The 15,108-nt window shown below is 37.4% G+C and overlaps 2 protein-coding genes across 2 annotated transcripts; one reads left to right on the forward strand and one right to left on the reverse strand.

The window, feature by feature from the left end:
* Positions 1 to 7,745: 7,745 nt before the first annotated feature.
* LOC116168655 (beta-1,3-glucan-binding protein-like) lies at positions 7,746 to 8,605 on the reverse strand. The gene is made up of 3 exons (XM_031484593.1): positions 8,563 to 8,605; positions 8,063 to 8,455; positions 7,746 to 8,019 (listed from the first exon to the last, which is right to left on the reverse strand). The coding sequence occupies exons 1-3, from the start codon at positions 8,588 to 8,590 to the stop codon at positions 7,802 to 7,804; spliced, it is 639 nt and encodes a 212-aa protein (XP_031340453.1). The 5' UTR covers positions 8,591 to 8,605; the 3' UTR covers positions 7,746 to 7,801.
* Positions 8,606 to 8,687: 82 nt separating this feature from the next.
* LOC116168657 (beta-1,3-glucan-binding protein-like) lies at positions 8,688 to 14,946 on the forward strand. The gene is made up of 4 exons (XM_031484594.1): positions 8,688 to 8,902; positions 9,393 to 9,429; positions 13,553 to 13,879; positions 13,922 to 14,946. Exons 1-4 carry the CDS (start codon positions 8,843 to 8,845, stop codon positions 14,089 to 14,091), a joined length of 594 nt encoding a protein of 197 aa, XP_031340454.1. The 5' UTR covers positions 8,688 to 8,842; the 3' UTR covers positions 14,092 to 14,946.
* The last annotated feature ends 162 nt before the right edge of the window (positions 14,947 to 15,108 follow it).

Consider the following 15,108-nt stretch of genomic DNA (forward strand, 5'->3'; position numbering starts at 1 on the left):
AGAGGGTCTTCGAACTCCGCTTCTATTCCAGAAACACCTTCAATTTTCAGAGCCAGTGAAATATCTAGGAATCGCACTGGACAAAAAACTAAATTGGAGCCAACATATCCATCCCAAAAGGAAAATAGGGCTTTCTGAAAAAATCGTTACGTAATTGGGAGACCATCCCCGAAGGCTGTTTTGTGGTTGTACTGTCGCGATAAGACCTATGCTGCTCCCATTAGATCTCCTCCTTTTTAAGATTGTCTGAGCTTAGCTCTCTGGCTTAGCGACCCAGTCGTGATAAGGATTCTTCGTATTGCCTCCCATAGGAATTCTGCTGAGAACACCAGAGCAGGGGGTGATAATTTGATAATTGCCCATTTCTGGCCTACACCTGGCCTGTATTTCCTGTCAACTTCCGTACGCTATCACACTGAGGTAGCGTTGTAACTTAAGAGTACTAATTAAAAGAAACTTAAATACGATATAAACTCCAGACTTTATGTCTCTATCGCCTTCCTAAGGCAATTAATAAACAAAGCCCATCCGAAAAATAAATACGTTGATCAAATTTACTCGTAGCTAGAAAATAACGTCGAACTTCTAAATTTTACCAACCGGTTTTCGTTGAGTGATTTTTGTAAAGACTTAACTCAATATCATTGCACTACTGTACGTATTATCTCTTGGCTTGTATTTGTCCATAACGATAATTGAACCTTGTGGAATAAATTCCAGCATTTGTTCAAATTATTCTTTAAATTCATCGGCGGTCGCCCGATTTTTGTAAAATCAGAAAGGAGTAATACTTTTTTAAGTAAACCCTCATAACTTTCTACGTGAGCTTTCTACTTTTTCCCAGCTTTAACAAAGTAAATCGACGATTAGTTCTATTTTCCACAATCGATGGCTGGGATCTGGCGCTTGGGTGAGTTACTTCAGCAAAAAACTCACTTTAAATTTGCAAGAGCTTTCCTTCTTTCTAATTCGGCCAATTGCCGGAGTTCGCAAGGACCAAAGACCTTGCATCTCATACACCTACAATATGTTTCGGTATAATGACAGAGAGAATTAAAATTAAAATCTTTTGCATTATAAACAATTCCAGAAAGCTACCAAAACTTTGCCAAGATTCCAGGAAATTGCATGGTATCGCTTTAACACTTCGTGATTGCAATTACGCGAGTGTATCATTAATTTCAATTTAAAGATCAGTAATTACGAAATTGAATTAAACTTCGGCCGGATGCACAAACACGTGTGTAGCGAGAACACCGCTAAAGTGTTAATTGCGTTTCCTTGCAACTGGAACGAAAACTCCCACATTTCGAAATAGGGGTTGATATTTTCGACATGTGTGTGTACCTATCCGAGGGAATTGAGAGAATTGCGATGACCTTCTTGAGGATAATCATCTTTAAAGTTCTCGAACGAGCGTTTTCGTAATTTCCTGAGCTTTTATCACGTATTTACTTTCCGAATGCAGTTTTGTACAAAATCGTGTCTTATAGGTCACGTTCGGATAATGTAGTTATCGAACTCTTACTTTTGATTAGGAACGGTTCTTATATTAGATTTACAATACTTTAACTTTGATATAAATTCGGTTCGGAAGTTGGCCGATGGCAAGTCGTCCTTTTGTTATTTTTGTTTCGAAGTGTTGAGAGAGAAGTAAAGAATGTTCCATCCAACTTTTTAACGTTGTCTGTTTCGTAAAATTTCACGTTTTTGCGCCGCTGTTTAACATCGTTTTCGGAGTTTCGCCGGTTACGATCACATTCTATCTCCTTGCAATTATGTATAGTGCCGAGAGACACCATCAATCAGGGTCTACAGGTGACTTTTGCGACGCGCAATCAGGATAATGGCAAGAAACTGTGCAGGTGCACATTGTTATCAGGGCGGGCGGCGGCGTCACGAGCTGTTGCCCGCCCTGCTGAATGACGACGCCAAACTTTCGAGTTAAACTTAGTTTCACGAAGAGACGTCAGCCTGAAATTATGGCCGGGTCGTATTAAATAGACCACGAATATAAAATCACTCGCGTTCGCACTAACTTCACCTATAACAATTACTGTTATTGTACACTTACCGCTCCTCAAACTTTCGAGCGTTCCATTTCAAAGTATCAACCAAGTTTATTGAAAATGCTAACTTTACACAATCCATAAAGTTTCGTCGGCAGTCATTTCGGGAAATCTAATTCTTAATATATATCACTTGCGATTTTATTAAGGCCGGAAGTTTACTTCGTGATTTTCCATCAACAAAATTTATACCTTCTTTTTGAGAGGATATAAAATTTCCCTTTACACAAATCGATATTTCGCCAACAGTGTCGAATTGTCACATATACCACGTTTTCTAAGAGTTTATCCCTCGCCATCCTTTGGGACTAAACTTCTAAAGTATAAATATAGTTGTCAACCGAATACAAGTAGATGATGCAATTGTACAGATTGCAGACCTAGGTTTTAGGGAAAATGCCACAAAATGTATTCGACCAATCAATTCAGTCACTGTTTGCCATTGGTGCAAAGAAAAGTAGGTATCAAGATGACACAGTGTAGTGATATGCTTCTGTTCGGACTTGCCTGGAGTCCGAAGGAAAAACGCTTTTTTTAACCACTCGATTTTATTGCCTACTTCTACAATACTACTGTTTACATTCTAATCTTACATACTAGCACTATTTTCTCCCTACTACTTATTATTAACTACTACTACTACTGCAACAATAATTCCCAGTGCGAGGAATTAATAACAAAGAGCAATTGCTGACTAAAGGGGAGGAATATATGTGTATGACTGTATAAATGCATACATTTTAACATTGGAAATGTTTATGGTTTCATAGGTATATCTATACCTATAGCCTATGGGTATAAAGTTTTTCATTCAAGCACAAAAGATAACAGTGTCGCATCAAGTGACGATTGTATCGTGTCGATACGGTACTTATGTACTTAATAGTGCTCAATTGTTTTGTTGAAACTTGAAACTTTGACATATGCCTGGCACCACCATCCTTGTTTGTTCTATAGCGTGGTCTAGTGCTATCGCGAAGAGCCTTGGGGAAACGGACATCCTTGTTTGATCCCCCTGGTTTTCTTTTGGTGTTCGGTTTTCTTCCAAAACCATTGTATACTAGTATACTCCCTTTGCCACGCGTGTATGGTTCTGTTGATTAGGAATTTGGGTAGTCCCACGCTGTCATTGGTATCTATTTTCTGTTTCCCCCTTGTTTCCTCCTTTTATATTTTCTGATGTGCCTATACCATTACATTTCCGTATTCCTCTCCATTGGTCTGAGTTTGGTGATGTTCTCCGCGAACTCGGCGAATTCCTTGATTTCGTGTTGCTCATAGGCTCTGTTTTCTTCTTCCTTGGCTTCCCTTAGCTTCTTCTTTGTTTCAGGTTAGTGTGGGTTTTGGCCCGCTTTCTGTTCGGTCACATGGGCGGTTTCTGTTTCCCTATTGTTTTCCTTGTTGCTTCTTTGATCGTTTCGCCGATCTTTTTCCATATAGTATCCCATCCCCTTTTTGCTTCTAATCTTTTACCACTGCTTTCGGTACTCTTTTCTTTTCTTCTCCCCTGACAGAAGTTTCACATTCCACCCTTCGGTTTCCCCGTTGTGCTCCTTGTCCTTTCCTTCATGTTCTCTTCTTCCCCTCCCCATCTTTACTTTCCGCTTGCGGCGGTTTTCTTAACTTGCTCGCAATTTATCGTTATTTTGGTAAAGGTTTCCTAACAAACTGAACGTAGGTACGCCATTTTGCCGTGGATGTTTCCCTTTACAAAATAACAGTAATTTTTCAGGTTCGTGTCGGTGTGAAAAATCTTCTTTTTCTCTCTTCAAAGTACTTAGGACTTACCTTCTGTACCTCTTTAACCCGCTAGCTCAGATAATAACATGGGTGCAAATAGGAAGATAATTCGTTCTATTCTAGCTCACGGTATAACATTCATTAATCATAAAAACGTAACCAAAATTTGGAAGAATGTTGTTTTGACGTTACTACTCTCATATGCTTCCGAGATTGGTATGTAAATGCAACAATTTGGGTTTCCTTTATACGCAAACTTCTTGACCTCCTTGAGAAATTACAGAGAATTAACATTAATTATCTTTAATACCTTTATTTGAAAGTCAATGGATTTAAAACATATAAATATCTCCGCCCTTAAAAGAACGGTAAAGCTTAATAATCAAAAATAACGGACATTTCCTTTAACTGGTACCTTAATCAAATTTAACTGTTATACAATCCCCTAAAATACATAAAACCCCAAAAGTCAAATATAAAATTGTTCAGATCGATCAAAAATACGCAAACTTCACGATTTAATCAAGTTTATCAAATATAAAACTGCAAATTCTACCTTAATTCATCTCGGTAATGGCGTTGCTTCTTATCTAATCGCCTTACATCCGCTGGGAACAGGTTGGTGACCTCGCATTCCAGGCGTTCGCTTTTGTCGTTACAGGAAATCAAACTGGTGGTGGTGGACTGCCAAATTTCCCAAATCTAATCTTCTCAAGGTGGAAATACCCAAAAATACTCGCTGGCGGAAAACGATACGCCGGCGGGAAAAACTAACGCTGCATAGGCTCCTCTTCCAGGCTGGGAAACAAACTACGTTGGCACGCAGACCCCAAATTCCACTCAGATAACGATGTGGGCGTAAAATATCTCGATAACTTTATTTACGCTATATCAATTTTAAAACGTTCGGCGACGTCACACTACCACTTTTGACTTTTTGTTGCGTATTGAAATCGTAGTACGCTAACTGCGTATACCGCGTACTGCAAATTTCCAGACACACTAATTACCACCTTTACTACTCGATGGTTGAACGCCGACTCCCTGCACTTTTTTACTCACGATAAAAATTCCCCTCGCACCGTATAAATCGCATTCATATAAAAATGAAACAAAAGCACTTTAAAAATAGAATCTGTCCTTTGCACTTTATATCTAAGTTACATTGTAATCAAAAAATTCTTTCTAGGACGTAAAGAACGTGTAAATTTGGTTTTTAAAAAACTCCAACCCATTACACGCTTTACCATTTTGTGGTCCGATCCTACTGTTTTTGCCCATATGTCTGCTGTGTTCGTGTGTTCGTGACACTTATTTCCTTTGATTACATGTTACCATTTTGGACTTGCCGAATATGTTTTCTACCCTCAGTCCATGTAGGTGTACCATGTTCGTAAAGGTCGCTGCCGTTCCCTTCCTCCTATTCACTTCCGTCCAGTCTGCCTAGTTGTGCATTGAAGTCGCCTAGTATGATACCCAGGTTCTTTTCGCACTTTTTTTGTTGTTTCACTTCGATTTCTGAGTTCCGCCTGCCCTCTTTTGTCCGAGGGGATGTGGCATCCTATGATTGTTAGTCTTCTTATTTTCATCTTGATTTGGGCCATGGATATACTCTTGCTTTTCCTTCAAATTTCTCCACCTCAATGCATCGGTGATTCTTGGTTACGATTTCCGCAACCCTGCTGGTTCTCTCCTTCTTCCCTCCACGTATCCGTCTACGTCTCCTATCAATTGTGGGTAGAAATCTTCCAGGTTTTCCCTGATGTATGCGTTGATTTCTTTTTTAATCATTTGGTTAATTTCCTGTGAGGCTCTGATGTCACTGGCAGTCGCCTCAGTTGGTGCGCAATCGCTCCAAACAGGCAGTCCCCATCCGTATTTATACTGATGCATTCTAGGATGTATTCTTTTGATCGCACTTCTATTTGATCGCTGTTACGAGTACTTGTCTTTAAGGTCTTAATCCTGGTTTGGGTGGTGGGTGCTGTTTATTGATCGCTAAAAGAGATACCTAGGAGAGATAATTTTTAATTGTTAAGTCACCGAGACGTGCCCCTTCAGTCTATCTTTGACCGCCTCGTATATTCTATTGTGTCTGGGAGACTCTAAACTAAAGGTACTAACGAAAGTAAAAAGCGCAAAAAACAGGAAAAAAAAGCCGCTGAAATTTGGTAAGAAAGGTTTCCTTTTTTGTCAATCATGCCTATTAGACCGAAATTTGAGAGCTTAAATATTGTAATTAATGGCTTAGTTTCTTTATATGTCTCCGGTTGACAAGTTTATATTTCCTTTCCCAAGGGTCAATTTGTTCCACCCCGATTCGAAGTAGGTATATTCAATGTAGCTCCCAGTGACTTGCGCCTCTCTATTCTATCTTTTCCCCTTTGTTCACTTTTAAATTAAATTTAGCCTTAATTCTAAGTAAGTAAGTGAGTAAGTAATCAAGTAAGCACTTATCTTAACTTTACGCCCTTTTTTGTCCTGTTGATTGGAGGTTCCTGCCCTGTCTTCTCACGATTTAATTAGTCTCGCGCGTTATGAATCTTGAGATTAAACTTAAAACTGTAAAAATTCGTAAAATCTCAGCCACTGGACCGATTTCGATGAAATAAGCACTAAACAATTGCAAATTTTGTACGCTACCGACATACATTTTTAAACCTATACAAACACAAAAAACCACTAAAAAAGGCCGGAGCTCGCTCAAAACACGTCCGTTCGCCATGAAAGACGAACTTCTACCAATAGTGCTCAATTGTTTTGTTAATTTCAAAATTTTGAATCTTAACGTATAATTTTATTCTATTAGGAATCCTTGTTTCAGCTTTTCTGCTGAGCGACAAAAAAGGAAACCCATTGCTCAGAAGCAAGAAGACACTGGATGTGCCGGCTTCAGAGAGCGGCTTGGCGAAGGGCTGGTTATTACTGTATTGGAGGTATGAAGGGTTCTATGTTATGTTTCAGAAATAATCGAGCGACCAACACTTCAACTACATCAGTGCCAGTGTCCACCACGCGACAATTACAACCACCACAACTGAAGATTCCACCAAGGGCTGATTTGGAGTTCATACTAATGAGATACGAGTAGGGTTGCCATCTCAAAACTCTGCCAACTAGGACAGGAAGCGTGAAAACCCCGGATTTAGGGATTCTAACTCGGACATATCAACTGAATTTTAGAATAAATATTGTCTGAAGAAATAGTCTTCGAAATTCTACTTTATTTTTATCACTGACTAGAATGTTTCAAATTCAATAATAGTAAAAAGGAACAAGGGATTAAAAAGAGTTTTTGTTCCTGAGAGAATGGTTTAAATTTAATATTTTTTAAATATTTTTAAGGGAACAAAAACTAGTTTAATCCAGTGTTGCTTATACTATTTTTTTCCAATACCGATCGATTTAAATCCATTTTTCCATGAATTGTTTACAAGAAAACAAAAATGAGGGATTAAAACTTTATTAATCTCTAGGGATTAAAATTACCTGTTAATGTACAAAAATTAGGGATTAAATTCAAGAAAACAATGTAGGTATTGGAAAAATTCCTTTCTTTGGTGCACTGTTATGCCACTAGTGAAAATATTCTTTCAACGTTGGTATTATGAGCAGGAATGCAAAAAAAAGCACCAGACAATTTTCAATAACTCCAAGTTTAATGAGGAGTCGGCGTTTTAAAAAATTGTAACCAAAGCTGATTGGCGCCTTAAAAGTTTATCTTGTTTTGACAGGAACTCATAGATATCTCAGTAGCCTAAAACCCGGACTACCAATTAAACCCCGCCCGGACACTCCCCGGACGCCCCCTAAACTAGGACAAATCCGGGGAAACCCGGATGGATGGCAACCCTAGATACGAGTACACCACGATTGTACAGACTAATGATAAAGGCAAAGAAATATCTGGGATAATTAAAAATAGTGGTCAGACGATTTGAGGACTTCTAAATTAACATTTATTCAATTACTACAAAATAAATAAAGACACCTTAACACTTCTTGCTGCCACTCTTCCCAAACTCAATGCGACCCTTTTCGATTGTAATTGCAACGGGACGCGTTGACACAATCGTTTCCTTTTCCTCACCATCCTGACCTTTCCTTATAATGGCCATTCCATCTTCAATAAACTTGAGTGCAATTACGTCGTTCAAGCAGGTATCCTCGTAGGTACTCAATTGTACCCGCTCTACCCGTTGTACCAGCGCTAAACCAAAATTTATGCAACCGCAACTTTAAAATGTGCTCACCTTCTACGGTATACTGCTGACGTTCATACCTATGGACCTCATTATTAATGTTGACAAAAAACGTATAATAGATGGTATCACCGGGATTCAATTTCACGCTCATATCTTCAATTACCCACTGTCCGTCGGTTTGTTCGTACGTTTTTAATTGAATGCTGCCCAAATCTTGACCCTCAAGTGGCACATTAATGTTGCCCCACAAGAAAAATTCGGTTAAACCATCAACGTGAGGCATAGTGACGCGAATTCCAATCGGTCGAAATGCCTCAAATGTCGGTACCGGCTTCTCTATTGCGGTACCGATAACAAAGTGAAGCCAGAACAAAATTAGAGTGCTTGTACAAATCATGACTGCAGTATTCCTTCCTAATGTTGAAGCCTTATATTTGTTCCCTATTTAGAAAGGTTATCAAAGTGATTTAGCTTGTTTACTGTTGATTAAGGGCAAATGTGAAGAAAATGTCCTTTGCGTGTGGATTTTTTTAAATATAAGGAGGTACCTTTTGTAAATCTTGATTCCCAACTCATCCTACTTAAGGGTACATTAAGGAATGCGTTGCAAAATGATATTCGTACAGACAGGTTAAGGACATCACTATTAATATCCTGATAACTATGCATTTTTCAAAGTAATTGTGAAAGATAAGGATATGTGCAACAGATACTGTTATTTATTAATTTATTATCCATCCAATCGCCAAGGCCACACTGCAACCACATAGGGAAAAATTACCACAACTCAGCCATACTTGCTCATTTAGCACAGTGTAGTAGTTTATCATGCAAGTCGAAACTTTCAAAGGTTCCACCCCCAGAATCTTTATAGCGTCAGAGTTCAAGGTAAAGTTAAATAAAATAATGAAAACATTCAAAAATAAATAAAGATGACAGTGCTCGATTAACTGAAAATGGACAAAATGCAACGTATTTATCCTTTGGAACAAAAAGCCATGACAAATTTGCAAAGTGAGCGTACCAAAAGTTCTCTAACCTCCAGAGGTGAACCGATCCTGAAAATGGTGGAGTTCCAAAAATTCAATAGGCGATTCAAATAGGATTCAGCAGGTGTTTTAGTTCGGTTCGAAAATTGGCACTAGGAAAGTTCTGATGCTCGCAGAAAAAGCGATGTTTCTCTTTGGGGTTGGTTGTAGTTACCGTACACTTAAAATTTCATCAAATGCTCTCTGTGGCGGTATAGTGCCTAAAATACAAGCGGTATTTCCCTTCTGAACAGCTAAACTAAATCATTCTTTTAAAAATTCAAAGCAACGTTCCTCTTGAGTTTTTTAAAAAACTTTTTTACAAATTTCTGAAGCAATTTTTTTTGCAGATACACCCCGAGCGCCAAGTGTTCCAATACCAAAAAGGTAGAGAATAAACCGGTCTAGTAGATTACTATAGATATTTTAGCATTTTTTTTCTTTGGCTAACGGTATCTACACATGTTACATCCCATATTAATTGTCGTTCGTTTTTCCGTGATCTATCTGGGGTGCTATTCTTGACCTCACTCGAATTGGTTCGTATTCGTTTTAAAACGATGTATGAAAATTCGCATACGACTATCATTTGCTATTCATGTGTAGCCTTCGTAACGCTTGTAATTTCAATTCGAATGATATGTTTGGCAACGTTGAATTTGGTAGTAGTAAATACCTTCATACGAGGTTTCCTTGACAACAGTTTGTATACACAACTATATACTTATAACTGAGCAAATTACAAAAAGTGATTAAGGGCCCCACAGACTTCCGACTTGTTCGTCCGATTTGCACGACGTGTACATCGGATGGTACCTATGTCGAACAAGTACGACAGACTCCACGTACCTCGTGTTTGATCGATCGGAAGGCAAAAAGTCGGATGTTGATATTTTACACGACGTACAAGTACGCCCGATTTTACCCATGCACTTCCGATTTCTTTGTCCGATCGTGCCAACTGATTTACACGTTGTGCAAATCGGACGAACAAGTCGGTCTTCTGTGGGGCCCTTAACGGGTTGCGAAAAGTGGAACAGTGGAACTTAACATCTAATTTGGCCGCTTCCAAAAATCGTACAGCAACCAAAACCTTCACAAGAATGACTATGCGTATGTAGCTGTAAGGCCAGACAGACCAAGAGACTTGTCTTAAGACATGCAAGTGCGTTAATTAACATTAACGTGCATGTGAGAGTTTCAGCCACAGATGGACGTTGTTGTAGGCGTTCGTTAACTCACGTGCAATGTCTCTTGGTGTGTTGTTTCGTTAAATGAAACATGTTCATCACTCAATTCCTCAAATGAATTTTTAAACACATTCTGAATACGGTGGACAAGTTACGTCAAGGTAAAAAAAATGGCATATGTCATAAATTCGACTGGTTTATACCGCTCGTTGTAAAAACGAATGACATTAACGAATTCGAAATATTTTCGAACGGTCAAGAATACCATTCGACCAAAGTTCATCGTTTGGGATCAAAAAACGAATAACCTTGATAAATACGTAGGGTCAAGAATAGGACCCCTGTGGGCCCTTCCCGTCATTCCGTGAACAACTAGGGTTCCAATAATGATGGAATTCCTGCACTTTTTAAAGCTAGTTGCAAAATATTGTTTAACGAAATGTTCGATTCTGTAAATACTTTTTAGTATTCAAATCCTTTAAAGTATTCAAATACTTTGTAATTAAATACTTTTATGGAAGCAGTATTTGTATTTGTAACTCAAATACTTTCACAAATATTTAGTATTCGAATACTTCGCAAAGTATTTGGATACTGCGTAAAGTATTCGAATACTTCGCATAGTATTTGAATACTTAACCTTCCTTTTTGTTCAAAGGGCTGTAACTTTTGATCTAGTAGCCCAATCTTGGAACTGTTTCAAATTATGGATTCTACAGGTCACATTCTATAAGAAAATTTTTTTACCGGGTGGATCTGAGATAATTTTTTTTTCGGGCCTCAAAAAAAGGCAGTGTATAACCTTCCTTTTTTACAAAAAATCGACTGCACCAAAATTTCTCGGGAAAACACTTTTTCTTATTAATTTTGGTGCGTAGAATCCAAAACAATTCGTACTTCTTCGATCAGACTTCTCAATCAAAAGTTATAGACTAGAAACCAATTTCGAAAGAAAATTCAAAGGGCTGTAACTCTTGAACTAGTAGCCCAATCTTGGAACTGTTTGAAATTATGGATTCTACAGGCCACATTCTATAAGAAAAATTTTTTTCCGGGTCGATCTGAGACAATTTTTTTTTCGGGGCCCAAAAAAGGCAGTGTATAACCTTCCTTTTTTACCAAAAATCGACTACACCAAAATTTCTCGGGAAAACACTTTTTCTTATTAATTTTGGAGCGTAGAATCCAAAACAATTCGTACTTTTTCGATCAGACTTCTCAATCAAAAGTTATAGACTAGAAACCAATTTCGAAAGAAAATTCAAAGGGCTGTAACCTTTGAACTAGTAGCCCAATCTTGGAACTGTTTGAAATTATGGATTCTACAGGCCACATTCTATAAGAAAATTTTTTTTTCCGGGTCGATCTGAGACAATTTTTTTTTCGGGGCTCAAAAAAAGGCAGTGTATAACCTTCCTTTTTTACCAAAAATCGACTACACCAAAATTTCTTGGGAAAACACTTTTTCTTATTAATTTTGGTGCGTAGAATCCAAAACAATTCGTACTTTTTCGATCAGACTTCTCAATCAAAAGTTATAGACTAGAAACCAATTTCAAAAAAAAATTCAAAGGGCTGTAACTTTTGAACTAGTAGCCCAATCTTGGAACTGTTTGAAATTATGGATTCTACGGGCCAAATTCTATATTCCCGGTCGATCTCAGACAATTTTTTTTTCCGGCTTCAAAAAAAGGCAGTACTTTTAAGTTATTCAAATATTTGAGAACAATTTAGAAATGTTTAGGGAAAGTTTCCATTGTCACAAAATCAAATATAAAAATCCGATACATCTGAATACCGAACTCGATAGTCTACGTAACTTAAAAAACAATAGGGACCTTTCTTATATCCTTAAGACCATTTTCAAAGCGATCGCACGTTTCTAAACAAGTTATCATGCACACGGACAAACGGATGGTCAAAAATGGATCTGTTCCAAAATCGCTAGGATTAATTTCAGAAAGGCGTACGTATCATGTGCAAGACGCTTTGAAAACTGGTACACGTATTCTTAAGGATATAACTGGTATAAGAAAGGTCCTGGTAGGTACCTCCTATATAATAATAATAATAATAATACGCTTTTACTCCCCTTAAATATGTATATAACAATAGAAATATAAAAAAGCTAACCCCATACAAAGTATAGGTAACTTGATTTTTTAAGTAGTATTAAGCCTTTTATCTAGTATACTATTTTAAATGTTTAATGTATTTGAGTGACAAGTATTTGAATACTTTTTACTGTATTCGAATACTTTTCAAAGTAAGTTAATGAAATACTTTTCAAAGTATTGGAATACTTTTTATAGTATTCGAATACCTTTGATAGTATTCGAATACTTTTGCAAGTATTCGAATACATTCTAAAGTATTTGAATACTTATTTTTTAAAGTATTTGAATACTTTTCAATGTATCTGTATCTAGTATTCGCTTGTGCTGGACGTGAAAGTATTTAGTATTCAAATACCTTTGATTTGTGTAAAGTATTTACTATTTAGTATTCAAATACTTTTTGAAAGTATTCTGCCCAGCTCTGGCTGGTAGTGTATAGAAAAATGCTGCAGATGCCGTAGAACTTTCTGACAACAAACGTGCTTTTTGTAGTAAGAGGATTACCTTGAGATCGCGTTATCAAACCTTCATGACGTTTTTTTTTTACTAAAGGATATAGTCCCAAAATTCTTTTGTAGTTTATACGTTTAAGGAATATAGGTTCTTCCACGTATAATTCCATATTGAAAGGTGTTATATTTCTAATTAGTTCATCAAGAAGATCGACCACAAAATAAACCGATGCCAAAAAGGCAGGAATCGAGTTCCCAAACCTGAAAATTTGATTGGCAGCGTTGCAATTTCCCAATTTTCACGGTTCATTTTTACGTTTCAGACGGCAAATCAAACCTTCAAAAATTGCGACAAAAGATTTCGGCACCTAACCAACCTCCAAATCCCCAAATTTTTGATCGGAAATGGTTCTTTGTTTTTTTTATATTTGCCAAATACCTTAATGTCTGTGAACTAAAAGGCAAAGGTTTGGTATATGCAGTTACCGCAGCTTCTAAATTTTTAACTTAACGGTTGCTTGAAAATCTGTGTGATGTGGATCTTATTTGTTTGTAACGCCTTTCGGCATAAGGTCAACGATTTCATAATGGTTACACATATCTAAAGACTCATTATTCAATGGTATGATCCATGGCAAACGGTATCGGTTTTTTATCTCACTATAACACCACTGACCTTTAATATGTAGTAGTAAAACTAGATAACATGACTCCAGTTTGTCAAAAATGCTACGTGTGACGATACTTGTAGCTCTTCTACCATATTTGATCAACGGAATGGTTATCGATCATATGCCCATTCCAAAATTCGAAACATTCGAGCCCAGTGGGATCCGTGTGAGTTTGCCGGATATGAAGGGCATTACCGAATTCTTCTTTTGGGCGAATATTAACGTGGAACTGGACGGAAAGAATTTGGGCGATATCCAACTGATGACCTACGAACCTACAGACGGTGTGTGGGTAATCGAGGATGTGGATGTTAAATTGAATCCCGGTGACACCATTTATTATACTTTCTTCGTTAACATCAACTCTGTTGTTCACCGGTACGAAAGGCAGAAGTACACCGTTGAAGGTATGGTATTGGAGGTATGAAGGGTTCTATGTTGTGTTTCAGAACTCATTGAGCGGCCGACCACCACGCGCGAACCAATTACAACCACTACAACTACCCCTGCGCCGTTGTCCACTACGAGCACGCCAATTACAACCACCACAACTGAAGATACCTACAAAATGCTCTGTTGGAGTACCCCACGTTTGGACGCAAACAAGCAACAAAGATAATTAAAAGTAAATGTCGTCGGGCCTAATGATCTAAAAAGGAATCGAGGGGGAGGAGTAACTTCTCACTAAGTTTATGTTGTTCATCTCAATATCGCTGTGCTATGAATATGAATAAAGACAGGTATAAAGTTGGTAATGATGCGCGCCGTTGGAACCACCCTCTATGGATGGGCGCAGTGTTTAAATGATCTGAACGGAGTTAAATGTGTGCGAAAAACAATAAAAAGCGCATGGAAAATGCTGTGGTCCTAGACAAGCAAAGGGTCTGCTACAAGTACCATCCAGCCAATGGACTGAAAGCTAATTTATGCCTATTGGCCAATAATGGACGAAAGTTCTGAATGAACTATTTGGAATTTTTTTCATGTCTATAAGTCATGATCTATCATGGAAAGTGTTTATCCTGACCAATAATAATTGAAACTTGTAAATTTACGTTATTTATCGAGACCGTCAACTTTCCATGCCGCAGTAATTTAAAGGGTCTACCGTACAAAAATCGAGTTGCTGTGATCGGATTAATTTTAAGTTATATTACAGCAGTTACTTCTATGAAGGTATCCTAAAAAGGAAATTGGAATTGGAGCTGTACTTTTTTGTCAAAAATTATTTAAAGTCTTAAAAAATGTAAATTTCATTCAATCATAAGTCCGATTCTATAAAAGCTATAGTGTTCAAATTTTATAACTAGTTAGGTTAAACCATAATACAGATATCGGTATATTGCATTCTGTGTAAAAAACTTCAAAAAAGTGTTTTTTAACTTTTCCTATACAGGGTGGTGACTTGTGTAACGCATCATAGGGATTTCAATGTAAAATTCATAACATGCGATTATTGGCTCCCCAAATTATTTTAGAGCAAAAATGTATTAAGGTTTTTTGTAGGAAAAAATTTTTACGTCAATCAACCCTATTAGTTTTCAATTTTTTGCATAATAAAGACGGAAAATTGGAAAATAAAACCCCCACTTTTTCAATAATCTGTGATGCCATGGAATTTTATAAAGGGAAAGCT

This window comes from Photinus pyralis, unplaced genomic scaffold, assembly GCF_008802855.1.
Source record: "Photinus pyralis isolate 1611_PpyrPB1 unplaced genomic scaffold, Ppyr1.3 Ppyr1.4_LG4, whole genome shotgun sequence".
NCBI lineage: Eukaryota > Metazoa > Arthropoda > Insecta > Coleoptera > Lampyridae > Photinus > Photinus pyralis.

Excerpts from the sequence above, each read along its gene's own strand:
- LOC116168655 (XM_031484593.1), bottom strand. The coding sequence starts at position 8,590 with ATGAGTTGGGAATCAAGATTTACAAAAG. Across the intron at positions 8,456-8,562 it reads GGAATCAAGATTTACAAAAG|GGAACAAATATAAGGCTTCA; the intron begins GTACCTCCTTAT and ends CTTTCTAAATAG. Across the intron at positions 8,020-8,062 it reads TCAGCAGTATACCGTAGAAG|CGCTGGTACAACGGGTAGAG; the intron begins GTGAGCACATTT and ends ATTTTGGTTTAG.
- LOC116168657 (XM_031484594.1), top strand. The coding sequence starts at position 8,843 with ATGCAAGTCGAAACTTTCAAAGGTTCCACCCCCAGAATCTTTATAGCG. Across the intron at positions 8,903-9,392 it reads TTATAGCGTCAGAGTTCAAG|ATACACCCCGAGCGCCAAGT; the intron begins GTAAAGTTAAAT and ends TTTTTTTTGCAG. Across the intron at positions 13,880-13,921 it reads GCAGAAGTACACCGTTGAAG|AACTCATTGAGCGGCCGACC; the intron begins GTATGGTATTGG and ends GTTGTGTTTCAG.